The sequence below is a fragment of the Somniosus microcephalus genome, chromosome 4 (genome assembly GCF_052327205.1).
Source record: "Somniosus microcephalus isolate GS21.2 chromosome 4, FLI_Smic_1.0, whole genome shotgun sequence".
In the NCBI taxonomy this organism is placed as follows: Eukaryota; Metazoa; Chordata; class Chondrichthyes; order Squaliformes; family Somniosidae; genus Somniosus; species Somniosus microcephalus.
Window position 1 is genome coordinate 65,448,824 of NC_140990.1, and position 27,468 is coordinate 65,476,291.

Genomic DNA, 27,468 nt, shown 5'->3' on the forward strand with positions numbered 1-27,468 from the left:
AAAGGCCCACTCCGCGCAAAAGGTGACACCCATACGTTTCCTGCGCCTTTTCCCTCCCCGTGACTGGAGCCCTATGCTGCCACTTTAAAGACCAAGCTATCATCTGTCCTTTTTGCGGCGCCTTTGACTTCTCATTACCAATGATGAGCAGGCGCTGCGCCTCCACCTCGAGGAGATTGCTGAGGTCATCATCAGTTCAATTGTGAGTTCTTTTAATGCTGTGAATTGTGCTCATTCCAGCCATTTCACGTTGCTAATTGGATTGGGCCTTTGGCGTAGCGGTAGGATCCCCGCCGCTGGGCCAGACGGGGTAGGAGTTTCGAACCCCGCTCCAGACAGTCCCGGCAAGTGGAGTCGGAGCTCCGGCTCTAAATTCTGGGTTGACATCCAGTGGGATATTTGTGTCCGTGGGTGTGGGTGGCCCCCCCTCCTCGTATAGCTTGTGGGAGCCCGTAAAACCCTCCCGCCATAGGACTAACCACCCTAATGGCTGGTTCAAAGATGGTTACGGTCACGGAATGAGTGTTAATCACGGCCATAAATCCTTCCACCACTTCATACAGTTCCCCAAAGGGAACAGTGTGAAGACACGTATGACGACGACATTGGTAAATAAATAAATGGAATAAAAAAAATTATTTTAGGGCTTTTAAAAGTCTTTAAATGGCTTTAATTCTGTTTAAAACTACTTCAGATTCTTCAAAATAATGTAAACGTTTTTAAAAGTGTATAAAAGTTACCAAAAGCTTCATAAAAATACCAAAAGCCTATTGAAAATGCTGCTTTGCATGTAAAAATGCTTAGCAGCTTGTGAGAAATATTGGGGGCGTGTCCTATTAAACTGAGACCTCAAGGGGCATGTCTCACTTGCACAGCGCGCTCCAGGCTTCGCGCTGGCTGCACTCCTGGGCGGCGTGACGTCAGACGCTGCCCGGGATTCTTCTTTTTCAAACACGAATTCCAGGCGTCCCTGGAGGTGAAATGTCAGCGCGTCGGGTGAGTGCATATACGGGACTTGCACGCGTGGCAAGCCACCGACCCGAATTACTGGGCCAATGTTTCTGATGGCCGGGGAGTCCAGAACCAGGGGTCATAGTCTAAGGATAAGGGGTAAGCCATTTAGGACTGAAATGAGGAGGAATTTCTTCACCCGGAGAGTGGTGAACCTGTGGAATTCTCTGCCACAGAGGGCGGTGGAGGCCAGTTCATTAAATATATTCAAGAAAGAGTTGGATATATTTCTTAAGGCTAAAGGGATCAAGGGATATGGGGAGAAGGCAGGGACAGGGTACTGAATTTGGATGATCAGCCATGATCTCATTGAATGGCGGAGCAGGCTCGAAGGGCCGAATGGCCTACTCCTGCTCCTATCTTCTATGTTTCCAGTGACACTGACATTGTCAATAGTGGGTTGTAACATTACTCTATCTCCTAACGCCAAACCACTAACCATGAATCCTAACCCATAGCATATCCACTAACCTCTAACCCTAACACCTAGTCGTAACCACTAACCACCACCACAAACCCCGAAGTGTAACACCAGCCCCGAACCCCAACACCCCGACCACGAACCCTAAACCATTCAGTGTCATTGTGATGTCACCGGTGATGCAGGTCGGCCGTGTTGTCAATAGTCACTGTGAAGTCACCAGTGATGCCGATCGGCCGTGTTGTCCATGGTCATTGTGATATCACCGGTGATGCCGGTCAGTCGTGTTGTCAGTAGTTATTGTAATGTCACCAATGTTGCAGGTCGGCCGTGTTGTCAATAGTCATTGTGATGTCACCGGTGATGCAGGTCGGCCGTGTTGTCAATAGTCATTGTGATGTCACCGGTGATGCAGGTCGGCCGTGTTGTCAATAGTCATTGTGATGTCACCGGCGATGCAGGTCGGCCGAGTTGCCAAGTCATTGTGATGTCACCGATGATGCAGGTTGGCCGTGTTGTCAATATTCCGAACTGCAGGAAAAGGTCACCAAAGAAACCTTGAAAAGAGCCCGCAGGGAGTGACGTTATTGGAAGAGTAAAGGTTACAGAGTAAAGCACGCAGATTGCCATGGGAAGGAAGGGCTCCTCTTTTCCCCTCTTCTTGCAGTTTACCTCCGCACTGTGGAGGCGCAGAGATAATGTTTACAAGGTGTGTGCAGCAGAGAGTGTTGTGTGCTTGTGGTTTATAGAAACATAGAAACATATAGAAGATAGGAGCAGGAGTAGGCCATTCGGCCCTTCGAGCCTGCTCCGCCATTCAATGAGATCATGGCTGATCATCCAAATTCAGTACCCTGTCCCTGCCTTCTCCCCATATCCCTTGATCCCTTTAGCCTTAAGAAATATATCCAACTCTTTCTTGAATATATTTAATGAACTGGCCTCCACCGCCCTCTGTGGTAGAGAATTCCACAGGTTCACCACTCTCTGGGTGAAGAAATTCCTCCTCACTTCAGTCCTAAATGGCTTACCCCTTATCCTTAGACTATGACCCCTGGTTCTGGACTCCCTGGCCATCAGAAACATCCTTCCAGCATCTAGTCTGTCCAGGCCTGACAGAGGCTGGCATTTATTGCAATTATTGCCCCTCCCTAACTGCCCTTGAGAAGTTGGTGGTGAGCCGCCTTCTTGAACCGCTGCAGTCCGTGTGGTGAAGGTCCTCTCACAGAGCTGTTAGGGAGGGAGTTCCAGGATTTTGACCCAGCGACGATGAAGGAATGGCGATATATTTCCAAATGATCTAATAATCACTGAGGCAGCCAGTTGTGGTTGTAAACAGATCAGGTGGCAACAAGAGCAGGCCAGAGGCTGGGTATTCTGCGGCGAGTGTCTCACCTCCTGACTCCCCAAAGCCTTTCCACCATCTGCAAGGCACAAGTCAGGAGTGTGATGGAATAGTCTCCACTTGCCTGGATGAGTGCAGTTCCAACAACACTCGAAGCTCGACACCATCCAGGACAAAGCAGCCCGCTTGATCGGCACCCCATCCACCACCAAGATGCACTGCAGCAACTCGCCAAGGTTTCTTCGGCAGCATAGGAACAGGAGAAGGCCATTGAGCCCCTCGAGCCTGTTCCACCATTCAGTGAGATCGTGGCTGATCTGTGACCTAACTCCATATACCCGCCTTTGATCCATATCCCTAAAAACCTTTGGTTAACCTCCCAAACCCATGACCTCGCCAAAGCTTCTTCGGCAGCACCTCCCAAACCCATGACCTCTACCACCTAGAGGGACGAGGGCAGCAGGCGCATTGAAACACCACCACCTCCAAGTTCCCCTCCAAGTCTCACACCATCAGACTTGGAAATATATCGCCATTCCTTCATCGTCGCCAGGTCAAAATCCTGGAACTCCCTCCCTAACAGCACTGTGGGAGGACCTTCACCACACGGACTGCAGCGGTTCAAGAAGGCGGCTCACCACCACCTTCTCAAGGGCAGTTAGGGAGGGGGCAATAATTGCAATAAATGCCAGCCTTGCCAGCGACACCCACATCTCAGACAAAAAGGAGTACAGGAAGTACAGGTGCATTCCTGACCAGAATGGTAGGTGACTCGGTCTCTGGCCCAGTCTGACTTTGTGTCCTTTCTGTTAGGACTCGTCCTTCTCATATTCAACACATATTCCAGGATATGATAGAAATGTTTAAAATGATGAAAGGTGGGATGGGGTCGATAGAAGTCGGCTGTTTCCAGTGGTTGAGGGGTCACGACAAGGAGCCAGAGATACAAGATTAAATGTAGGAGATTTGGAACAGTGATCGAGAGAACCTTCTTCACACAGAGAGTTGTGAGGATGTGGAATTCACTTCCAGGGTCAGTGGTTGGGTAACAAGGTTCTGTGGTGACAAGTGATCCTCATGTTTTTATCCAGGACAGGCCTCAGCCCAGTCACTTGCTCCAAATGTTGGTGCAATGGTTCAAGCCGAGAGGTGCCAGGGATCGGGAGCAGCAGCAGCTGTAAATAAAATCTAACTGTAAATAATCACTGACATAGTTTATCTTCATTTACTCCTATTTTAATAACTTTTGCTGAATGTGGCCCACAACAAGTGCCAGGATATCGGATCAGACCCACCATAGAAAATGAGTTTGACACCCCTGAGGTCGACAATGTCAACCGGATTCCCCTCATCCACCAACCTCGCAACTTCTTCACAAAACTCCAGCTAGTTTGTAGACGTGACCTTGTTTTGCAGAAGCCGTGTTGAGTCTCTCTAACGGCCCCTTCCCTTTCCCCAGTGATCATAAACAGCATCTCTCAGGATCCCTTCAAGCATCTTCCCTGTGATCGAGGTCACACTGACGGGCCTGTAGTTCTCCGGCTCTGATCTCTCCCCGATTTGGAAAATGGGAGCGAGGTGAGCTGCCTTCCGATCTCAGGGAACAATCCCTGACTCTATGGAGCTGTTGATGATATGGGCAAGGGGCTCACAGAGCACCGTCCCATCTCAGGTGGATATCATCTGAACCTGGAGCTCCATCTAATTTCAGATCTCCTATTTTATCCAAGATGACAATCCCTTTCTATTTTAATATTGATGATGTTATTTTGTTGACAGCACATCCCACAGCTGGAATCTGAGCATCATCCACAGGAGTGCAGACCGATGTGAAATAGTCATTTAACAGCTCTGTCACAGCCTGGGAACCTGTTTCAATCTGTCCTGAACTGTCTTTCAGTGGCCTTGAACCATCTTTAATGGTCTTCTGACTCCTGACGTAGCTGGAAAAGCTTTTGCAATTATTACAATTGTGCATCTTCTTTTCCAAAGATCTCTGAGCTTCTCTAATGGCTGCTTTTGTCTCCCTCAATTCTGGGTGATATTTGTCCCTATTCTCCTGTAAACTGAATTCATCTTGATCCAAACTGGGTTCAATGTAAGAAAGTCCGGCGAGTCAGACATCATTCTCCTATAGACCTGCGCTGCTGGTAAAACCCCAGACGGTTCCTCAGTAAGGATTCCTCTGGTTCCTCACCATATATTTGTCAGGATACTGAAGCCCAGCTTTCTTACCGTCCACTCCTGGAGGCCCCACTCCCTGAGCCTACAACCTTCAGCAGGGTCAGTGCTGGAGTTCCACAGCGGGAGTGATCCCAGAGTGACTGTCAGGATCACACCCCGTGGATGTTCCAGGTGTATTTTTAGTTATCCTGATGTCTAACACACACACATCAATAAAACAGGGAATTCCTGGAAACACGCTGTAGGTCCTTCTTTATCTGGAGATCAAATATCTGTTGTATAATTGTACCAGCAGTTAACAGGCTCCTGTGAACTCCTCCATCTGCTATTTTAATGCAGACTTTAACCAATTTATTTTAAATAGGTTAATGCCTGCCTTAAAATGGTAGACTCAGGACTGTCACACAAACATGTTAAATCTACATGGAATAATGACCACAGTCATTCTTAGACTGGAAACTTAAACCTGCCGTTTCACTTTCAGTCAGGAACCGATCGCAGTTTTACACCAATCTCTGATTTGACAGCACGTTTCCAGCATTCACCGTTGTTCTTCCTGACTCTTAACACAGTTGTAAAGAAGCCTTCTGTTCTGTGTCTAGGAGCTCTGAACCATGGAAGAGAGCGGCTGGGACATATTTCTTACACACCTCGAGATTAACCCACACGGCGACTTTGCTGTCAGTGAAGAGAGATGATAAATCCACAACAAGGTGTTTAAAACAAAGCTGATTTATTTGACAAATATCCAGAATATTAAACTCCAGCCCAGTTACAGGGGTTATTAACGTCAGCAGAAACAAACCCCAACTGTTAGAATGAACACGGTTCAGTCCTGGATGTGATTAACAGCAGCAATAACAGCAGAATCCAACCCCTGCTGTGACTTGTGAACTCGCTGGTGCCTCAGCAGATCATTTCTGCTTTTAAAGCTCTTCTCACAGTCAGAACATTGAAAAGGTCTCTTATTGGTGTGAACAAATTGGTGTGAAGTGAGGTGGGATGAATTAGTGAATCCCTTCCCACAAACGGAGCAGATGAACGGCCTCTCTCCAGTGTGAGTGCGCTGGTGTACAGTGAGTTCTGATGATTGCTTGAACCCAGTCCCGCATTGAGAGCATCTGAATGGCCTCTCCCCAGTGTGAACACGTTGATGGCATGTCAGTTCCCCGGAACTTTTATAGCACTTCCCACAGTCCGAGCATTTAAAAGGTCTCTCATCAGAGTGAACTCGCTGGTGTGTCAGCAGGTTGGATGAATTAGTGAATCCCTTCCCACACTCGGAGCAGATGAATGGCCTCTCCCCGGTATGAGTGCGTTGGTGTCTCAGCAGACCACTTGAAATTTTAAAGCTCAGTTCACACTTAGAACATTTATAAGGTCTCCTATCAGAGTGAACAAGTTTGTGTTTTCGCAGGGTGGAACAATGAGTGAATCTCTTCCCACACACGGAGCAGGTAAACGGTCTCTCCCCAGTGTGAACTCGTTGGTGTGTCAGCAGGCTGGATGACCGAGTGAATCCCTTCTCACACACGGAGCAGGTGAACGGCCTCTCCCCAGTATGACTGCGTTGATGAGTTTCCAGGTGGGATGGGTAATTGAATCCCTTCCCACAGTCCTCACATTCCCACGGTTTCTCCATGGTGAGGGTGTCCTTGTGTCTCTCTAGGTTGGACGATCGGTTGAAGCTTCGTCCACACACAGAACACGTGTACGGTTTCTCCCCGCTGTGAATGTTGCGATGTTTTTTCAGGCTGTGTAACTGGTTAAAGCTCTTTCCACAGTCAGTGCTCTGGAACACTCTCACTCGGGTGTGTGTGTGTCTCGGTGCTTTTCCAGTCACACTGATGTCTGAAATGTTTTATGAAAATCGTGAGACACCTGCTGTGTGCAGAGCGAGAATAAAATCAATGAGTCAATGATTGTCTCTCCTGGTCACTGGGACCCTGAAGCCCCACCCACGCTCTGTTCCAAGTTAGCCACGCATGCGCCGTAATATCCTGCCCTGTCCAAGATGGTGGCCAGTGACTCCGCCCTGCCCAAGATGGCGGCCAGTGACCCCGCTGGCCGGGCTTGTCCCCGCGGGGTAAACCCGGGGCCTGTGGGCTCTTATTCGGGGCCTGAGGCCTACACCGGGTGTTTATGAAGCTTCCCAGCCCACCCTCGGCTCCAATTCCTCCTTCTGTCTCCGGGAGAAAGCCTCACAGCCGCCGCCCCGCAGCTGGATGAAGCCCGGCCCCGGGGGCTATTATTCGGCTCTAGGGCCGCAGCCCCTTTATTATAAAGCCGACCTTGTGGTTTATTCTCCCACCGCGCCCGCCCGCCCTCTCCTACCGCGTCCGCTCTGTCCCGACCGCCATCTTCCTCCAGGCGGCCCAGGAACCTGGCTATACTGCGCCTGCGCACCGGGCCCACGTCACTCAGATAGGGCGTATTCCCAACCGCGCGGCATTCTGGGTACCCACTGCCGCCATTGAGGATGTGAAGAAATTCCTGATAATTGAAACTTTTTTACGCGTATCAGCGGCCTGTCCTCTAAATAATACTATGGGTCTTGGGTGAATGATGCGGTTGAGGAACAGAAGAGGCGCAATTGGACTAGGAAGTGAGGCGAGGAAAACATTTTTTATTCTTTCATGGGATGTGGGCGTCACTGGCAAGGCCAGCATTTATTGTCCATCCCTAATTGCCCTTAAGGTGGTGGTGAGCCGCCTTTTTGAACCGCTGCAGTCCGTGTGTGAAGGTACTCCCACAGTGCTGTTAGGGAGGGAGTTCCAGGATTTTGACCCAGCGCCAATGAAAGAACAGCGCTTTATTTCCAAGTCAGGATGGTGTGTGACTTGGAGGGGATGGTGTTCCCATGCACCTGCTGCCCTTGCCCTTCTAGGTGGAAGAGGTCGCGGGTTATATATTCAAAAATAACCTGGCCGTTGACCTCTGCACCCCGTTGACATCACAATCACTATTGAGACTGGGCACTTTAGGGATCAGTGATAGACGTGAGGACTGTGGTTAGGGGGATACAGTCAGGGGTTGGGGTTCGGGATTACGTTAATGATTCGGATTAGGATCTTACACTTAGGCTACCAAGGCTAGGAGAGGCTCTCTGGAAGATATGGGGAGCTGGGACTTGTCCATGAGGGTAACTAAATTTATGAGAACTTAAAAATTCTAGAGTAAGACAGGAGAAAAGACCCGAAAATGGAACAATCAGTAGCAGGAAATCCATTAGTCTCCTCTTATCATGGAAAAAACCAAGGAATTGACACTGTTTAAAACAAAGCTGATTTATTTGGCATATATCCAGAATCAACATCACTGAAACAGATTATCTGGTTATTATCACATTGCTGTTTGTGGGAGCTTGCTGTGCCAAAAATGGCTGTCACATTTCCTACTTTACAACAGTAACTACACTTAAAAAAAAAAGTATTTCATTGGCTGTAAAGCGCTTCGGGACATCTGGTGGTCGTGAAAGGCGCTATATAAATGTAAGTCTTTATTTTCTTTTAATATTAAATTCCACCCCAGTTAGAAGAGTTATTAACACCAGCAGAGTGAACATGGTTCAGCCCTGGATGTGATTAACAGCAGCAAAAACAGCAGAATCTAAACCCTGTTGTCACACGTGAACTCGCTGGTGTGCCAGCAGGTTGGATGACTGAGTGAATTCCTTCGCACACACGGAGCAGATGAATGGCCACCCCCTCGTGTGAACACATTGGTGAGCCGTAAGGCTGGATGAGCGCCTGAACCTCTTCCCGCAGCGAGAGCAACTAAACGGTCTCTCATCAGTGTGAACTCGCTGATGTTTAATCAGACTCACAGAGCGTTTAAAGCTTTTCCCGCAGTCCAAGCATTTAAAAGGTCTCTCCCCAGTGTGAACTCGCTGGTGTCTCACCAGCTCTGCCGAGCGTTTAAAGCTGTTCCCACATTCAGAGCATTGAAAAGGTCTCTCATCAGTGTGAACTCGCTGTTGATTAATCAGATCTGCAACACATTTAAAGCTGTTTCCACAGTCAGTGCAGTTGAAAGGTCTCTTGTCAGTGTGAACTCGTCGGTGTTTACTCAGCTCACCAGTGCTTTTAAAGCTGATTCCACAGACAGAGCATTGAAAAGGCCTCTCCCCAGTGTGAACACGCTGGTGTTCAGTGAGATTGGATGAGTGCTTGAATCTTTTTTCGCAGTGAGAGCAACTGAATAGTCTCACTTCAGTGTGAACTCGCTGGTGCCTAATCAGTCCCTCAGAGCTTTTAAAGTTATTCTCACAGACAGAGCATTTAAAAGGTTTCTCATCAGTGTGAACTCTCTGGTGTCTTAACAGGTGACATGGCCAAGTGAATCCCTTCCCACACACGGAGCAGGTGAATGGCCTCTCCCCAGTGTGACTGCGTTGATGAGTTTTCAACTGGGACGGGGAACTGAATCCCTTCCCACAGTCCTCACATTTCCACGGTTTCTCTGTGGTGCGGGTATCCTTGTGTCTCTCCAGGTTGGATGATAAGTTGAAGCCTCGTCCACACACAGAACACGTGTACAGTTTCTCCCCGCTGTGAATGGTGCAATGTTTTTTCAGGCTGTGTAACTGGTTAAAGCTCTTTCCACAGTCAGTACACTGGAACACTCTCACTCGGGTGTGTGTGTCTCAGTGCTTTTCCAGTCACACTGATGTTTGAAATCTTTTCCCACAGACAGAACAAACATTTCTCCTTCCACATTCAAAGGCCGATGATATTCGGATCCTGATGAATCGAGTTGTGATGTTTGGTTTGAGTTTCCTGACTGCAATTTCAGCCTTCAAATACCTGTAAAAGGAGTTTACAAAAGTCATCACTCTAAGTACAGGCTAGAAATTCAGAACGGATGGAACATTCTTTCCTCCCTTGTTCCCCCAAAGCTGTAAATCCCCGTCCCACACACTCCCTCCTCCCTGTGCTGAAATCCAAACCCATCACACCATCTCCAACATTTCTTTCCTCCACTCCCAGTTTTCTCCCTCCCTCTGTTCTGGTTGGGTTCAGTTCTACACCCGCTGTGGGGACTTGATATCAGCTGCTGAAACCCTGGTCCGTGCCTTTGTCACCTCCAGACTTCACTACACCAATACTCTCCCAGCTGGCCTCCTCCTTCACCCTCTGTAAACTTCAGCTCATCCAAACCTCTCCTGCCGTATTTTAACTCGCACCAAGTCCTGTTCAACTAGCACCCCTGTGCTCACCGACCTACACTGGCTCCTGGTCCAGCAATGCCTCAAGTTTATGTAATATCCACTGGAAATGTTATGTACGCTAAGTATGGTTATCAATCTTTAACTTAGACACTGTATTATCATTGTTATAAATCCCTGGGTTAAAGTTGCCCATGTGAAGGTACGGCAAGAACTTTTAAGGACACAATGTGACTAAGAGCAGACTTTCCATAATTCTGCACCAGTATCAACTGTTGCAGACAGTGAGGCTGCGCAGTCTCCAGGCAGAAACCCCAGGAGGAAGGGGTGGAGTCGGGGTTTTCGAGCGGGAAAAAGGAGCGACTGGAAGAAAAGAGGGCAGGAGCTCTGAAAAGAGGGCTCAGGAGGCAAATGGCTGCCGCATCCCGTCCCGGGTTTCCAAACTCGGCCGCCGCCCTTCGTATTAGGAGCTCTGCATCCAGAACTTAAAGTGGGATTCAGTGATCATGAAGAGAATTCAACGAAGGGGTTCGGGGTCGTAAGTCTTGCAGACATTATACATACCATGAGCTCCAACTTAAGTGCGCCAACGAAAGAGTGCACTCGAATTTGGACACAGGGACAGATTCTCCTTTGAATCCATGTAAATGGAGAATGTATGTTTATTATGTCTAGATTCATTCTAATGTATGCAAATGTCTAATTTAGTTCATTGACCCGTAATCTTCTTACACTGTCTGACGTTAAAACTATAAAGTAAGATAATTAGAATTAAGCCATTGTAGTAGTGATCTCCTTACTGGACTATAGAATACTGTCTACAACAGAGACCACATCTCACATAGAGAACCGTAAAGGGGTTACATTTAAAATTGTCATCCTTGTTTCCCAGTAATACACAAAATCAACCGCACTACCCTCATTAACCCTCTGTTACTTCATCAAAGAACTCAATCAAGTTAGTCAAACACAATTTGCTTTTAATAAATCCGTGCTGAGTTTCATTTATAATCCCATATTTTCCAAATGCCACCCAATTTTGGCCCAGATTATTGTCTCTAATAGTTTCCCTTACTGACATTAAACTGGCTGGTCTGTAGTTGCACGGTTTATCCATCTCCCGCTTTTTAAACAGGTGTGTAATATTTGCAATCCTCCAGTCCTCTGGTACCACCTCCATATCTAAGGAGGATTGGAAGATTGTGGCCAGAGCCTCCTTAATTTCAACCCTTACTGCCCTCAGTAACCTAGAATGCATCCCATCCATCTGGGTGCCTTTTCTACTTTGAGGCCTGCCAACGTTTTATGCCTCTTTATCTATTTTTATTATATGCAATATCGCTACTACCTCCTCCTTTACTGCTACATTGGCAGCATCCTCTTCTTTAGTGAAGACAGATGCAACGTACTCATTTAGAACCTCAACCATGCCTTCTGCCTCCACAAGAATATCTCCTATTTGGTCCCTAACCATCCCCACCCTTACATAGAAATATAGAAACATAGAAGATAGGAGCAGGAGTAGGCCATTCGGCCCCTCGAGCCTGCTCCCCCATTCAATGCAACCAAGCCTGATCATCCAAATTCAGTACCCTGTCCCTGCCTTCTCCCCATATCCCTTTGCCCCTTTAGCCTTAAAAATATATCTAACTCATTCTTGAATATAATTAATGAATTGTGAATATTTAATGAATTGACAACCACTTTACTATTTCAGGATTTGCTCCCCCTCAGTGACCTTTACAAATGCTAGAGTCCATTATAAAAGATGTAATAGCAGAGCACTTGGAAAACAGTGACAGGATCGGACAAAGTCAACATGGATTTACAAAAGGTAAATCGTGCTTGACTAATCTACTGGAATTTTTTGAGGATGTAACTGGTAAAATAGATAAGGGAGAACCAGTGGATGTGGTGTATTTGGACTTTCAGAAGGCTTTCGATAAGGTCCCGCATAAGAGATTAGCGTGCAAAGTTAAGGCACATGGGATTGGGGGCAAGGTATTGACTTGGATAGAGAACTGGTTGGCAGGCAGAAAGCAAAGAGTTGGAATAAACGGGTCTTTTTCCGAGTGGCAGGCAGTGACTAGTGGGGTACCGCAGGGATCGGTCCTTGGACCCCAGCTATTCACAATATATATTAATGATCTAGACAAGGGAACTAGATGTAATATCTCCAAATTTGCAGATGACACAAAGCTGGGTGGGCGTGTGTGTGGTGAGGAGGATGCTGAGAAACTCCAGGATGATTTGGACAGGTTGGGTGATTGAGCAGAAGCATGGCAGATGCAATATAACGTGGATAAATGTGAGGTTATCCACTTTGGTGGCAAAAACAGGAAGGCAGATTATTATCTGAATGGCAATAGTTTGGGAGAAGGGGAAGTGCAACGAGATCTGTGCGTCCTTGTGCACCAGTCGCTGAAGGTAAGCATGCAGGTGCAGCAGGCGGTTAAGAAGGCAAATGGCATGTTGGCCTTCGTAGCGAGAGGGTTTGAGTAAAGGAACAAAGATGTCTTGCTGCAGTTGTACAGGGCCTTGGTGAGACCACATCTTCAGTATTGTGTGCAGTTTTGGTCGCCTTATCTGAGGAAGGATGTTCTTGCCATGGAAGGAGTTCAGCGAAGATTCACCAGGCTGATACCTGGGATGGCAGGAATGACGTATGAGGAGAGATTGGGTTGATTGGGCTTGTACTCGCTGGAGTTTAGAAGAATGAGAGGGGATCTCATTGAAACTTATAAAATTCTGACAGGACTGGACAGATTAGATGCAGGAAGGATGTTCCCGATGGTCGGGGAGTCCAGAACCAGGGGTCACAGTCTAAGGATAAGGGGTAGGCCATTTAGGACAGAAATGAGGAGGAATTTCTTCACCCAGAGAGTGGTGAACCTGTGGAATTCTCTACCACAGAAGGCAGTAGAGGCCAATTCATTAAATATATTCAAGAAGGAGTTGGATATATTTCTTAAGGCTAAAGGGATCAAGGGATATGGGGAGAAAGCAGGGACCGGGTACTGAATTTGGATGATCAGCCATGATCGCATTGAATGGCGGAGCAGGCTCGAAGGGCCGAATGGCCTACTCCTGCTCCTATCTTCTATGTTTCGAAGTTTCTCTGTCTATATTAGGATAATTGAAATGCTGCATTGTCACTACACTGTAGTTCCTGCATCTTTCTGTAATTTGCCTGCACATTTGCTTCTCTATCTCCTTCCCACTATATGATAGCCTATAGTATACACCCAGTAGCTTAATAGTCCCGCTGTTGTTCCTTAAATCTAAACAAATAGCTTCTGTTTTGGACCTCTCACATACATCATCCCTCTCCAGTGCTATAATACTTTATTTGATCAATACTGCCACCCCATTTTCCTTCCCTGAACACCTGGTAGCTAGGAATATTGAGTTCCCAATCCTCCCCTTGTTTGAGCCAGGTCTCTGTCCTTGCCACTTTATCAGAGTCCCATGTGGCTGCTTGTGCCTGCAGTTCACCAATGTTATTTACCACATCCCGTGCATTTACGCACATGCACTCCAACCCATCATAGACTGCCTCGCATTTGCCCCCTGTCTGCTCCTTCCTATTTCTGAACGATTCTTTACTCTACTGATATTTCTCTCTCCCAATTCTCTGTGCACTTTGTTTCACCTCTCTAATGTTCCATCGTGGTGCTCAACCCCTGATGATGGTCAACAACAGTGTTCCTAGCAACGATCCCTGCAGGACACCACTTCTCACTTTCTGCCACTCCAAGAAACTTCCCATAATTTCTACCCACCGATTTATTTCTTTGCAGCGGAATTTGCATCCATTCTGCTCACCGGCCCTTGAATCCAAACAGCCTGATCTTAGCCAACTTGTAGATTGTCCATATTGCAGGTCCGGACACTGATTTTTGAAAATTATTTATTCATTAATTTTGGTTATTGCCCCCTCCGGCCCTAACTTGGATGTGAGAAAAAAATCAGTTCCTCAATTGCTGCTCTCAATGGCGGTGCATTAACCCTGCGCGGTGGAAAGTGCCCTATCAATGACGACAGGAGCCCAGTGCGGCGGCGCAGTAACTGGGTGTGCTCTGAGCATGCGCAGTGTGAGTGGTGGCGATGGATTGAGCGGAACAGGTGGGTCAACGGCCGGTAGCCAGATGGAGATTGTGGGAGCAGGGGATGGATTGGACCCGCGAGTGGGTTTAAAAGCTTTATAAACACCTGGTGTAGGCCTGAGGCCGTGAATAAGATCCACAGGCCCCGGGTTTTCCTGGTTACAGGCCCGGTCAGTGACCGCCCGGGTGATCCGGGTCATCGGCCGCCATCTTGGACAGTGCGGGTTTCACGGCGCATGCGTGGTACTGTGGGCAGGAACAAAGAGTGGGCGGGGCTTCAGGGTCTCTGTCATTTTGATTGGTCCACATGTTTCTCCCACATTAGTGGCCCCTGAAAGGGAGCCTTGTTGGGCTGATTCTTGTTTGGTGATCCTGGGGCAACCCAGTCTCACCCTATTGGTCCATCCAAAAAGGCCCAGTGACCCGCAGAGAAAATCAGCAGCTCATTGATTTTATTCTCACTCTGCACACAGCGGGTGTAGAACTGAACCCAACCAGAGTAGAGGGAGGGGGAAAACTGGGAGTGGAGGAAAGAAATGTTGGAGATGGTGCGATGGGTTTGGATTTCAGCACAGAGGGGAGGGAGAGTGTGTGGGACGGGGATTTACAGCTTTAGGGGAACAAGAGAGGAAAGAATGTTCCATAGAAACTGGAATTGTCTGTTCTGAATTTCTATCCTGTACTTACAATGATGACTTTTGTAAACTTCTTTTACAGGGTATTAGAAGGGGAGGATTTGCAGACATGAAACTCAAACCAAACATCATGTCAAGATCTGACAGAGCCACTCGATTCATCAGAACCTGAATATGATCGGCCTTTGAATGTGGAAGGAGGAATGTTTCTCTGTTCTGTCTGTGGGAAAAGATTTCAGTCATCAGTGTGACTGGAAAAGCACCGAGACACACACACCGAGTGAGAGTGTTCCAGTGCACTGACTGTGGAAAGAGCTTTAACCAGTTACACAGCCTGAAAAAACATTGCACCGTTCTCAGCGGGGAGAAACTGTACACGTGTTCTGTGTGTGGACGAGGCTTCAACTGATCGTCCAACCTGGAGGGACACAAGGACACCCGCACCATGGAAAAACCGTGGAAATGTGAGGACTGTGGGAAGGGATTCAATGCCCCATCCCACCTGGAAACTCATCAATGCAGTCACACAGGGGAGAGGCCATTCACCTGCTCCATGTGTGAGAAGGGATTCGCTCAGTTATGCAACCGGCTGACTCACCAGCGTCTTCACACTGGGGAGAGACCGTTCATCTGCTCCATGTGTGGGAAGGGATTCACTCAGTCATCCAACCTGCTGAGACACCAGCGAGTTCACACTGATAAGAAACCTTTTAAATGCTCTGACTGTGAGAAGTGTTTTAAAAGCACAAGGGATCTGCAGACACACCAAGGCACTCACACTGGGGAGAGACCGTTCACCTGCTCTGTGTGTACGAAGGGATTTATTAGGCCATTCCATCTGCTGAAACACCAGCGAGTTCATACGTGACTACAGGTGTTGGATTCTGCTGTTAATCGCACCCAGGACTGAACCATGTTTCTGACATTCTTGGGATTTGATTCTGCTGATTTTAATAACCCCTATAACTGGGCTGGAGATTAATATTCTGGATATATGTGAAATAAATCAGCTTTGCTTTAAACACATTGTTGTAGATTTTCATCTTTCCCACCTGAGTGTTTAGCATCACCTGGCTGGAGCTCAGAAAGGACAATCTGGGGGAGGATCGTACGGCGGGAACAGAACTTCAGCCTGGACACAGTCCTTCAGGGCCACACTGAGAGGGGCAAATGGCACTTTGGTCTTTCTCATCTCTCTTCACTGACAGCAAAGGCTCCGTGTGGGTTAATCTCGAGGCGTGTGAGAAATGTGTCCCAGCCGCTCTCTGCCATGGTTCAGAGCTCCTTTAAAACTATGTTTAGAGTCAGGAAGAACGGCGAATGCTGGAAACGTGCTGTCAAATCAGAGGTTGGTGTCAAACTGCGATCTGTTCCTGACTGAAAGTGAAACAGGTTTAAGTTTCCAGTCTAAAAATGATTGTGGTAATTATTCTATGAACGTTTAATGAGTTTGTGTGACAGTATTGAGCCTACCATTTTAAGGCAGGCATTTACTCATTTAACATAAACCCATTTAAAATAAATAGTTTAAAGTCTGCATTAAAATAGCAGAGGGAGGAGTTCACAGGAGCCTGTTAGCTGCTGGTACAATTATACAACAGACATTTGATCTCCAGATAAAGGAGGACCTGCAGTGTGTTTCCAGGAATTCCCTGTTTTATTGATGTGTGTGTGTTAGACACCAGGATAACTAAAAATACACGACCCGGAACATCCACGGGGTGCGATCCCAACAGTTACTCTGGGATCACTCCCGCTGTGGAACTCCACCACTGACCCTGCTGAAGGTTGTAGACTCAGGGAGTGGGGCCCCCAGGAGTGGACTGGAAGAAGATCAGATTTAATATGAAATAGTAATCATAAAAGTAAAGTTTTGCTTTGTTTTGTTTACATGTATGTTTAATATTGTGGACTTTGTATTAAAGACCGGTGTCCAGTGAACTATTAGCTTGTAATCACCTCAGACAGAACAGGCTCTAATTATCCCTTTTAAGATGAAATAAACCGCATGTGATTTAATTATCATTTAGAATTGATTGTTTGTGCCCCTTAAAAAAGAGGCCCCCCTCGGTAATTTGACATCGATTGATGACAATGTCATTCTAATTGGGATTTTAAAAGAGTCGAACATCCTTTCGTGCCTCTCAGGCTTGGCAATTATCAAAGTCTGAGTTCATGGACACAGCTTGTTAGATTATTGGTCTTGCTATATAACTATAATATTGTAAGAATATTACAATAAGTATTCCTTTGTAGAAACTCCCATATGAATCTTCAGCACTCATTTATTATAAGAGTTGTATTTTTGTAGAATCTACATATTAAAAATAAAGCCTGTGCTCAGGGGATTAAGGTGCGTGGAGTGTTTCATTGGAGATCTCGAACTCGACTAGGAACAATGTAAAAGCTCATGAGGATTGTAAACAACTTCAGTCCGACATACACCGGAGATTGGTGTCAGTGACTGTGGGGCTGGTTTATATCAGACAGGAGGAGATTGGTGTCAGTGACTGTGGGGCTGGTTTATATCAGACAGGAGGAGATTGGTGTCAGTGACTGTGGGGTTGTTTTATTTCAGACAGGAGGAGATTGGTGTCAGTGACTGTGGGGCTGGTTTATATCAGACAGGAGGAGATTGGTGTCAGTGACTGTGGGGTTGGTTTATATCAGACAGGAGGAGATTGGTGTCAGTGACTGGGGCTGGTTTATATCAGACAGGAGGAGATGGGTGTCAGTGGCTGTGGGGTTGGTTTATATCAGACAGGAGGAGATTGGTGTCAGTGACTGGGATTGGTTTATTTCAGACAGGAGGAGATTGGTGTCAGTGACTGTGGGGCTGGTTTATATCAGATAGGAGGAGATGGGTGTCAGTGACTGTGGGGTTGGTTTATATCAGACAGGAGGAGATTGGTGTCAGTGACTGTGGGGCTGGTTTATATCAGATAGGAGGAGATTGGTGTCAGTGACTGTGGGGCTGGTTTATGTCAGACAGGAGGAGATTGGTGTCAGTGACTGTGGTTGGTTTATATCAGACAGGAGGAGATTGGTGTCAGTGACGGGTTAGTTTATATCAGACAGGAGGAGATTGGTGTCAGTGACTGGGGTTGGTTTATATCAGACAGGAGGAGATTGGTGTCAGTGACTGTGGGGTTGGTTTATATCAGACAGGAAGAGATTGGTGTCAGTAACTGGGGTTGGTTTATATCAGACAGGAGGAGATTGGTGCCAATGACTGTGGGGTTGGTTTATATCAGACAGGAGGAGATTGATGTCAGTGACTGTGGGGTTGATTTATATCAGACGGGAGGAGATTGGTGACATAGAAACATAGAAGATAGGAGCAGGAGTAGGCCATTCGGCCCCTCAAGCCTGCTCCGCCATTTAATGAGATCATGGCTGATCATCCAAACTCAGTACCCTGTCCCTGCCTTCTCCCCATATCCCTTGATCCCTTTAGCCTTAAGAAATACATCTAACTCCTTCTTGAAAATATTTAATGAATTGGCCTCAACTGCCTTCTGTGGTAGAGAATCCCACAGGTTCACCACTCTCTGGGTGAAGAAATTCCTCCTCATCTCAGTCCTAAATGGCTTACCCCTTATCCTTAGAATGTGACCTCTGGTTCTGGACTCCCCCGCCATCGGGATCATCCTTCCTGCATCTAGTGTGTCTAGTCGTGTTAGAATTTTATAAGTTTCAATGAGCTCCCCTCTCATTCTTCTAAACTCTAGCGAATATAAGCCTAATCGACCCAATTTCTGCTCATATGTCATTCCTGCCATCCCAGGTATCAGTCTGGTGAATCTTCGCTGCACTCTCTCCAGGCCAAGAACACCCTTCCTCAGATAAGGTGACCAAAACTGCACACAATACTCAAGGTGTGGGCTCACCAAGGCCCTGTACAACTGCAGCAAGACATCCTTGCTCCTGTACTCGAATCCTCTCACTATGAAGGCCAACATACCGTTTCCCTTCTTAACCGCCTGCTGCATGCTTACCTTCAGCGACTGGTGCACAAGGACACCCAGGCCTCGTTACACTTCCCCTTTTCCCAATCTATTGCCATTCAGATAATCTGTCTTCCTGTTTTTGCCACCGAAGTGGATAACCTTGCATTTATCCACATTTTACTGCATTTGCCATGCATCTGCCCAGTCACCCAACCTGTCCAAATCATACTGGAGTTTCTCTGCATCCTCCTCACAGCACACACGCCCACCCAGCTTTGTGTCGTCTGCAAACTTGGAGATATTACATCTAGTTCCCTCGTCTAGATCATTTATATATATTGTGAATAGCTGGGGTCCTAGCACCAATCCCTGCGGTACCCCACTAGTCACTGCCTGCCACTCGGAAAAAGACCTGTTTATTCTAACGCTTTGCTTCCTGTCTGCCAACCAGTTCTCTATCCAAGACAGTACCTTACCCCCAATCCCGTGTGCTTTAACTTTGCACGCTAATCTCTTATGCGGGACCGTATCGAAAGCCCAAATACACCACAGCCACTGGTTCTCCGTTATCTATTCTACCAGTTACATCTTCAAAAAATTCCAGTAGATTAGTCAAGCACAATTTACCTTCTGTAAATCCATGTTGACTTTGTCCGATCCTGTCACTGTTTTCCAAGTGCTCTGCTATTACATCTTTTATAATGGACTCCAATATTTTCCCCACTACCGATGTCAGACTTACTGGTCTATAGTTCCCCATTTTCTCTCTACCACCTTTTTTGAATAGTGGGGTTAGATTAGCTATCCTCCAATCCATGGGAACTGTTCCAGAATCTATAGAATTTTGGGAAGATGACCAGCAATACATTTGATATTTCTAGGGCCACTTCCTTAAGTACCTTACGATGTAGCTTATCAGGCCTTGGGGATTTATCGGCCTTTAATCCCATCAATTTCCTTAACACCATTTCCCTACAAATATTGATTTCATTCAGTTCCTCCTTCTCATTAGACCTTATGTTCCCCGACATCTCTGGGAGGTTATTTTTGTCCTCCTTTGTGAAGACAGAACCAAAGTATGCATTTAATTGGTCTGCCATTTCTTTGTTTCCCATTATAAATTCCCCTGATTCTGATTGCAAGTGACCTACGCTTGACTTCAGCAATCTTTTTCTCTTCAAATATCTATCGAAGCTTTACATTCAGTTTTTATGTTCCCTGCAAGCTTACTCTCATAATCTATTTCCCCCCTCTTAATTAATCCATTTGTCCTCCTTTGCTGAATCCTAAACTGCTCCCAATCCTCAGGTTTGCTGCTTTTGCTGGCCAAATTATATGTCATCGCCTTGGATCTTATGCTATCCCCAATTTCCCTTGTTAGCCACGGTTGAGTCACCTTTTTTGTTTTTTGTTTTTTGTTTTATTTTTATGCAGACAGGAGGAGATTGGTGTCAGTGGGGTTTGTTTATATCAGACAGGAGGAGATTGGTGTCAGTGACTGTGGGGCTGGTTTATATCAGACAGGAGGAGATTGGTGTCAGTGACTGGGGTTGGTTTATATCAGACAGGAGGAGATTGGTGTCAGTGACTGGGGTTGGTTTATATCAGACAGGAGGAGATTGGTGTCAGTGACTGTGGGGTTGGTTTATATCAGACAGGAGGAGATTGGTGTCAGTGACTGTGGGGCTGGTTTATATCAGACAGGAGGAGATTGGTGTCAGTGACTGTGGGGTTGGTTTATATCAGACAGGAGGAGATTGGTGTCAGTGACTGTGGGGCTGGTTTATATCAGACAGGAGGAGATTGGTGTCAGTGACTGTGGGGTTGGTTTATATCAGACAGGAGGAGATTGGTGTCCGTTTTACATTGATTTATATTATTGCTAGTTGAGTTCGAGATCTCCAATGAAACACTCCACACACCTTAATCCCCTGAGCACAGGATTTAGTTTTTATATGTAGATTCTACAATAATACAACTCCTATACTAAATGTGTGCAAAATATTTACATGGGAGATTCTACAAAGGAATACTTATTGTGATATTCATATAATATTATATTTATATAGCAAGACTCATAATATAACAAGCTGTATCCATGAACTCAGACCTTGCTAATTGCCAAGCCTGGGAGGCACGAAAGGATGTTTGACTCTTTTAAAATGCCAATTAGAATGACATTGTCATCAATCTATGTCACATTTGGCTTATATTCGCCAGAGTTTAGAAGAATGAGAGGGGATCTCATTGAAACTTATAAAATTCTAACAGGACTAGACAGACTAGATGCAGGAAGGATGTTCCCGATGGTTGGGGAGTCCAGAACCAGAGGTCACAGTTTAAGATAAGGGTTAAGCCATTTAGGACAGAGATGAGGAGGAATTTCTTCACCCAGAGAGTGGTGAACCTGTGGAATTCTCCACCACTGAAGGCAGTTGAGGCCAATTCATTAAATATATTCAAAAAGGAGTTGGATATATTTCTTAAGGCTAAAGGGATCAAGGGATATGGGGAGAAAGCAGGGACAGGGTACTGAGTTTGGATGATCAGCCCTGATCTCATTAAATGGCAGAACAGGCTTGAGGGGCTGAATGGCCTACTCCTGCTCCTATCTTCTGTGTTTCTACATTACCAAAAGAGCCCCCTTTTTAAAGGGCAGAAACAATCAACTCCAAATTATAATTAAATCAAATCAGAATACTATTGCCGGTGTCGACAATTGACTCCAGTCCCTCCAGTGCCCACCGGTCACAGAAGGCCCTCCAGCATACCAGCGGCTAGAGGCCAGTGAGAGGAGCGGTGAGAGGAGCGGGAGCAGCGGTGAGAGGAGCGGTGAGAGGAGCGGTGAGAGGCCGGTGAGAGGAGCGGTGAGAGGAGCGGGAGCAGCGGTGAGAGGAGCGGTGAGAGGCCGGTGAGAGGAGCGGTGAGAGGAGTGGTGAGAGGAGCAGTTAGAGGAGCGGTGAGAGGCCGGTGAGAGGAGCGGTGAGGGGAGCAGGAGCAGCGGTGAGAAGAGCGGGAGCAGTGTTGAGAGGTGCGGTGAGAGGAGCGGCGAGAGGAGCGGCGAGAGCAGCGGCGAGAGGAGCGGCGAGAGCAGCGGTGAGAGGAGCGGTGAGAGGAGCGGGAGCAGCGGTGAGAGGAGCGGCGAGAGGAGCGGTGAGAGCAGCGGTGAGAGGAGTGGGAGCAGCGCTAAGAGGAGCGGGAACGGCAGTGAGAGGAGCGGGAGCAGTGGTGAGAGCAGCAGTGAGAGGAGCGGTGAAAGGAGTGGTGAGAGGAGCAGGAGCCGCGGTGAGAGGAGCGGTGAAAGGAGTGGTGAGAGCAGCGGTGAGAGCAGCAGTGAGAGGAGCGGCGAGAGGAGCGGCGAGAGGAGCGGCGAGAGCAGCGGCGAGAGGAGCGGCGAGAGGAGCGGCGAGAGCAGCGGCGAGAGGAGCGGCGAGAGGAGCGGGAGCAGCGGTGAGAGCAGCGGTGAGAGCAGCGGTGAGAGGAGCGGTGAGAGGAGCGGCGAGAGCAGCGGTGAGAGGAGCGGTGAGAGGAGCGGCGAGAGGAGCGGCGAGAGGAGCGGCGAGAGGAGCGGGAGCAGCGGTGAGAGCAGCAGTGAGAGGACCGGTGAGAGGAGCGGTGAGAGGAGCGGCGAGAGGAGCGGCGAGAGGAGTGGTGAGAGGAGCGGGAGCAGCGGTGAGAGCAGCGGTGAGAGGACCGGTGAGAGGAGCGGTGAGAGGAGCGGCGAGAGGAGCGGCGAGAGGAGTGGCGAGAGCAGCGGCGAGCGCAGCGGTGAGAGGAGCGGTGAGAGGAGCGGTGAGAGGAGCGGCGAGAGGAGCGGTGGGAGGAGCAGGAGCAGTGGTGAGAGGAGCGGTGAGAGTAGCGGTGAGTGGAACGGTGAGAGGAGCAGGAGCAGTGGTGAGAGGAGCGGTGAGAGTAGCGGTGAGAGGAGCGGGAGCAGCGGTGAGAAGAGCGGTGAGTGGACCGGTGAGAGGACCGGTGAGAGCAGCGGTGAGAGGAGCTGTGAGAGGAGCGGCGAGAGGAGCGGCGAGAGGAGCGGTGAGACGAGCGGTGAGAGGAGCGGCGAGAGTTGCGGCGAGAGGAGCGGGAGCAGCGGTGAGAGTTGCGGCGAGAGGAGCGGCGAGTGGAGCGGCGAGTGGAGCGGCGAGAGGAGCGGTGAGACGAGCGGCGAGAGGAGCGGCGAGAGTTGCGGCGAGAGGAGCGGGAGCAGCGGTGAGAGTTGCGGCGAGAGCAGCGGTGAGAGGAGCGGTGAGAGGAGCGGCGAGTGGAGCGGCGAGTGGAGCGGTGAGAGGAGCGGTGAGAGGAGCGGCGAGAGGAGCGGCGAGAGGAGCGGCGAGAGCAGCGGCGAGAGCAGCGGCGAGAGGAGCGGCGAGAGGAGCGGCGAGAGGAGCAGGAGCAGCGGTGAGAGGAGCGGTGAGAGGAGCGGTGAGAGGAGCGGTGAGAGGAGCGGTGAGAGGAGCGGTGAGAGGAGCGGCGAGAGGAGCGGCGAGAGGAGTGGTGAGAGCAGCGGCGAGAGCAGCGGCGAGAGCAGCGGCGAGAGGAGCGGCGAGAGGAGCGGTGAGAGGAGCGGCGAGGGGAGTGGGAGCAGCGGTGAGAGGAGCGGCGAGAGGAGCGGTGAGCAGAGCGGGAGCAGCGGTGAGAGCAGCGGTGAGAGCAGTGGTGAGAGGAGCGGTGAGGGGAGCGGGAGCAGCGGTGAGAGCAGCGGTGAGAGCAGCGGTGAGAGGACCGGTGAGAGGAGCGGGAGTAGCGGCGAGAGGAGCGGTGAGGGGAGCGGTGAGGGGAGCGGTGAGAAGAGCGGGAGCAGCGGTGAGAGGAGCGGCGAGTGGAGCGGTGAGAGGAGCGGGAGCAGCGGTGAGAGGCGCGGGAGCAGCGGTGAGAGGAGCGGTGAGAGGAGCGGGAGCAGCGTTGAGAGGAGCGGTGAGAGGAGCGGGAGCAGCGGTGAGCGGAGCGGTGAGGGGAGTGGTGAGAGGAGCGGGAGCAGTGGTGAGCGGAGCGGTGAGAGGAGCGGGAGCAGCGGTGAGAGTAGCGGGAGCAGCGGTGAGAGCAGCGGCGAGTGGAGCAGTGAGAGGAGCGGCGAGAGGAGCGGCGAGAGGAGCGGCGAGAGGAGCGGCGAGAGGAGCGGCGAGAGCAGCGGCGAGAGCAGCAGCGAGAGGAGCGGCGAGAGGAGCGGCGAGAGGAGCGGGAGCAGCGGTGAGAGCAGCGGTGAGAGGAGCGGCGAGAGGAGCGGCGAGAGGAGCGGGAGCAGCGGTGAGAGCAGCGGTGAGAGCAGTGGTGAGAGGAGCGGCGAGAGGAGCGGCGAGAGGAGCGGCGAGAGGAGCGGCGAGAGCAGCGGGGAGAGCAGCGGGGAGAGCAGCGGCGAGAGCAGCGGCGAGAGGAGCGGCGAGAGGAGCGGCGAGAGGAGCGGCGAGAGGAGCGGGAGCAGCGGTGAGAGCAGCGGTGAGAGCAGTGGTGAGAGGAGCGGTGAGGGGAGCGGGAGCAGCGGTGAGAGCAGCGGTGAGAGCAGTGGTGAGAGGAGCGGTGAGGGGAGCGGGAGCAGCGGTGAGAGCAGCGGTGAGAGCAGTGGTGAGAGGAGCGGCGAGGGGAGTGGGAGCAGCGGTGAGAGGAGCGGCGAGAGGAGCGGTGAGCAGAGCGGGAGCAGCGGTGAGAGCAGCGGTGAGAGCAGTGGTGAGAGGAGCGGTGAGGGTAGCGGGAGCAGCGGTGAGAGCAGCGGTGAGAGCAGCGGTGAGAGGACCGGTGAGAGGAGCGGGAGTAGCGGTGAGTGGAGCGACGAGAGGAGCGGTGAGGGGAGTGGTGAGTGGAGCGGTGAGGGGAGCGGTGAGAAGAGCGGGAGCAGCGGTGAGAGGAGCGGCGAGTGGAGCGGTGAGAGGAGCGGGAGCAGCGGTGAGAGGCGCGGGAGCAGCGGTGAGAGGAGCGGGAGCAGCGTTGAGAGGAGCGGTGAGAGGAGCGGGAGCAGCGGTGAGCGGAGCGGTGAGGGGAGTGGTGAGAGGAGCGGGAGCAGTGGTGAGCGGAGCGGTGAGAGGAGCGGGAGCAGCGGTGAGAGTAGCGGGAGCAGCGGTGAGAGCAGCGGCGAGTGGAGCGGTGAGCGGAGCGGTGAGAGGAGCAGGAGCAGCGGTGGGAGGAGCAGGAGCAGCGGTGAGAGGAGCGGTGAGAGGAGCAGGAGCAGCGGTGGGAGGAGCGGGAGCAGCGGCGAGAGCAGCGGTGAGAGGAGCGGTGAGAGGAGCGGTGAGAGCAACGGTGAGAGGAGTGGTGAGAGGAGCGGTGAGCGGAGTGGGAGCGGGAGCAGCGGCGAGAGGAGCGGTGAGAGGAGCAGGAGCAGCGGTGGGAGGAGCGGGAGCAGCGGCGAGAGCAGCGGTGAGAGGAGCGGTGAGAGGAGCGGTGAGAGGAACGGTGAGAGGAGTGGTGAGAGGAGCGGTGAGCGGAGTGGGAGCGGGAGCAGCGGCGAGAGGAGCGGTGAGAGGAGCAGGAGCAGCGGTGGGAGGAGCGGGAGCAGCGGCGAGAGCAGCGGTGAGAGGAGCGGTGAGAGGAACGGTGAGAGGAGTGGTGAGAGGAGCGGTGAGCGGAGTGGGAGCGGGAGCAGCGGCGAGAGGAGCGGTGAGAGGAGCGGTGAGAGGAGCGGCGAGAGGAGCGGCGAGGAGAGGTGAGAGGAGCGGTGAGAGGAGCGGTGAGCGGAGTGGGAGCGGAAGCAGCGGCGAGGAGCGGTGAGAGGCGCGGTGAGAGGAGCGGTGAGAGTAGCAGGAGCAGCGGTGAGAGGAGCGGGAGCAGCGGTGAGAGGAGCGGGAGCAGCGGTGAGAGGAGCGGTGAGAGGAGCAGGAGCAGCGGTGAGGAGCGGTGAGAGGAGCGGGAGCAGCGGTGAGAGGAGCGGTGAGAGGAGCAGGAGCAGCGGTGAGAGGAGCGGTGGGAGGAGCAGGAGCAGCGGTGAGAGGCCCGGTGAGAGGAGCGGTGAGGGGAGCGGAAGCAGTGGTGAGAGGCGCGGTGAGAGGAGCGGTGAGAGGAGCGGTGAGAGTAGCGGGAGCAGCGGTGAGAGGAGTGGTGAGAGGAGCAGGAGCAGCGGTGAGAGGCCCGGTGAGAGGAGCGGTGAGGGGAGCGGGAGCAGTGGTGAGAGGAGCGGTGAGAGGAGCGGTGAGAGGAGCGGGAGCAGCGGTGAGAGGAGCGATGAGAGTAGCGGGAGCAGCGGTGAGAGGAGCGGTAGCAGCGGTGAGAGGAGCGGGAGCAGCAGTGAGAGGAGCGGTGAGAGTAGCGGTGAGCGGAGCGGTGAGAGGAGCGGTGAGCGGAGCGGGAGCAGCGGTGAGTGGAGCGGCGAGTGGAGCGGTGAGAGGAGTGGTGAGAGGAGCGGGAGCAGCGGTGAGAGGAGCGGTGGGAGGAGCAGGAGCAGTGGTGAGAGGAGCGGTGAGAGTAGCGGTGAGTGGAACGGTGAGAGGAGCGGGAGCAGCGGTGAGAAGAGCGGTGAGAGGACCTGTGTGAGGAGCGGTGAGAGGAGCGGTGAGAGGAGCGGGAGCAGCGGTGAGAAGAGCGGTGAGAGGAGCGGCGAGAGGAGCGGCGAGAGGAGCGGGAGCAGCGGTGAGTGGACCGGTGAGAGGACCGGTGAGAGCAGCGGTGAGAGGAGCTGTGAGAGGAGCGGCGAGAGGAGCGGCGAGACGAGCAGCGAGAGGAGCGGCGAGAGTTGCGGCGAGAGGAGCGGGAGCAGCGGTGAGAGTTGCGGCGAGAGGAGCGGCGAGAGGAGCGGCGAGAGGAGCGGCGAGTGGAGCGGCGAGTGGAGCGGCGAGAGGAGCGGCGAGAGGAGCGGCGAGAGGAGCGGGAGCAGCGGCGAGAGGAGCGGCGAGAGGAGCGGCGAGAGGAGCGGCGAGAGGAGCGGCGAGAGGAGCGGCGAGAGTTGCGGCGAGAGGAGCGGGAGCAGCGGTGAGAGTTGCGGCGAGAGGAGCGGCGAGAGGAGCGGCGAGAGGAGCGGCGAGAGGAGCGGCGAGTGGAGCGGCGAGAGTTGCGGCGAGAGGAGCGGCGAGAGGAGCGGCGAGAGGAGCGGCGAGAGCAGCGGCGAGAGCAGCGGCGAGGACAGCGGTGAGCGGAGCGGTGAGAGGAGCGGTGAGTGGAGCGGTGAGAGGAGCGGTGAGAGGAGCGGTGAGAGGAGCGGCGAGAGTTGCGGCGAGAGGAGCGGCGAGAGTTGCGGCGAGAGGAGCGGCGAGAGGAGCGGCGAGAGCAGCGGCGAGTGGAGCGGCGAGAGGAGCGGCGAGTGGAGCGGCGAGTGGAGCGGCGAGAGGAGCGGCGAGAGGACCGGCGAGAGCAGCGGCGAGAGGAGAGGTGAGAGGAGCGGTGAGAGGAGCGGTGAGAGGAGCGGTGAGTGGAGCGGTGAGAGGAGCGGTGAGAGGAGCGGGAGCAGCGGTGAGCACAGCGGTGAGCGGAGCGGTGAGAGGAGCGGTGAGTGCAGCGGTGAGAGGAGCGGTGAGAGCAGCGGTGAGAGCAGCGGTGAGAGGAGTGGTGAGAGGAGCGGTGAGAGGAGTGGCGAGAGGATCGTCGAAAGGAGTGGTGAGAGTAGCGGTGAGCGGAGCGGGAGCAGCGGTGAGTGGAGCGGTGAGTGGAGCGGTGAGAGGAGCGGGAGCAGCGGTGAGAGGAGCGGTGGGAGGAGCGGTGGGAGGAGCAGGAGCAGTGGTGAGAGGAGCG

The 27,468-nt window shown here is 51.4% G+C and overlaps 2 protein-coding genes and 1 pseudogene across 2 annotated transcripts; 1 reads left to right on the forward strand and 2 right to left on the reverse strand.

The window, feature by feature from the left end:
* The window catches only part of LOC147119085 (uncharacterized), a 58,099-nt pseudogene extending 54,130 nt beyond the window's left edge, over positions 1 to 3,969 (forward strand).
* A 1,708-nt stretch (positions 3,970 to 5,677) lies between these two features.
* On the reverse strand, positions 5,678 to 6,696 carry LOC147119086 (uncharacterized). The gene has a single exon (XM_085984790.1). It carries the CDS (start codon positions 6,601 to 6,603, stop codon positions 5,791 to 5,793), a length of 813 nt encoding a protein of 270 aa, XP_085840916.1. The 5' UTR covers positions 6,604 to 6,696; the 3' UTR covers positions 5,678 to 5,790.
* Positions 6,697 to 8,404: 1,708 nt separating this feature from the next.
* Positions 8,405 to 14,434, reverse strand: LOC147119087 (uncharacterized). The gene is made up of 2 exons (XM_085984027.1): positions 14,398 to 14,434; positions 8,405 to 9,473 (listed from the first exon to the last, which is right to left on the reverse strand). Exons 1-2 carry the CDS (start codon positions 14,432 to 14,434, stop codon positions 8,584 to 8,586), a joined length of 927 nt encoding a protein of 308 aa, XP_085840153.1. The 3' UTR covers positions 8,405 to 8,583.
* Positions 14,435 to 27,468: the final 13,034 nt, after the last annotated feature.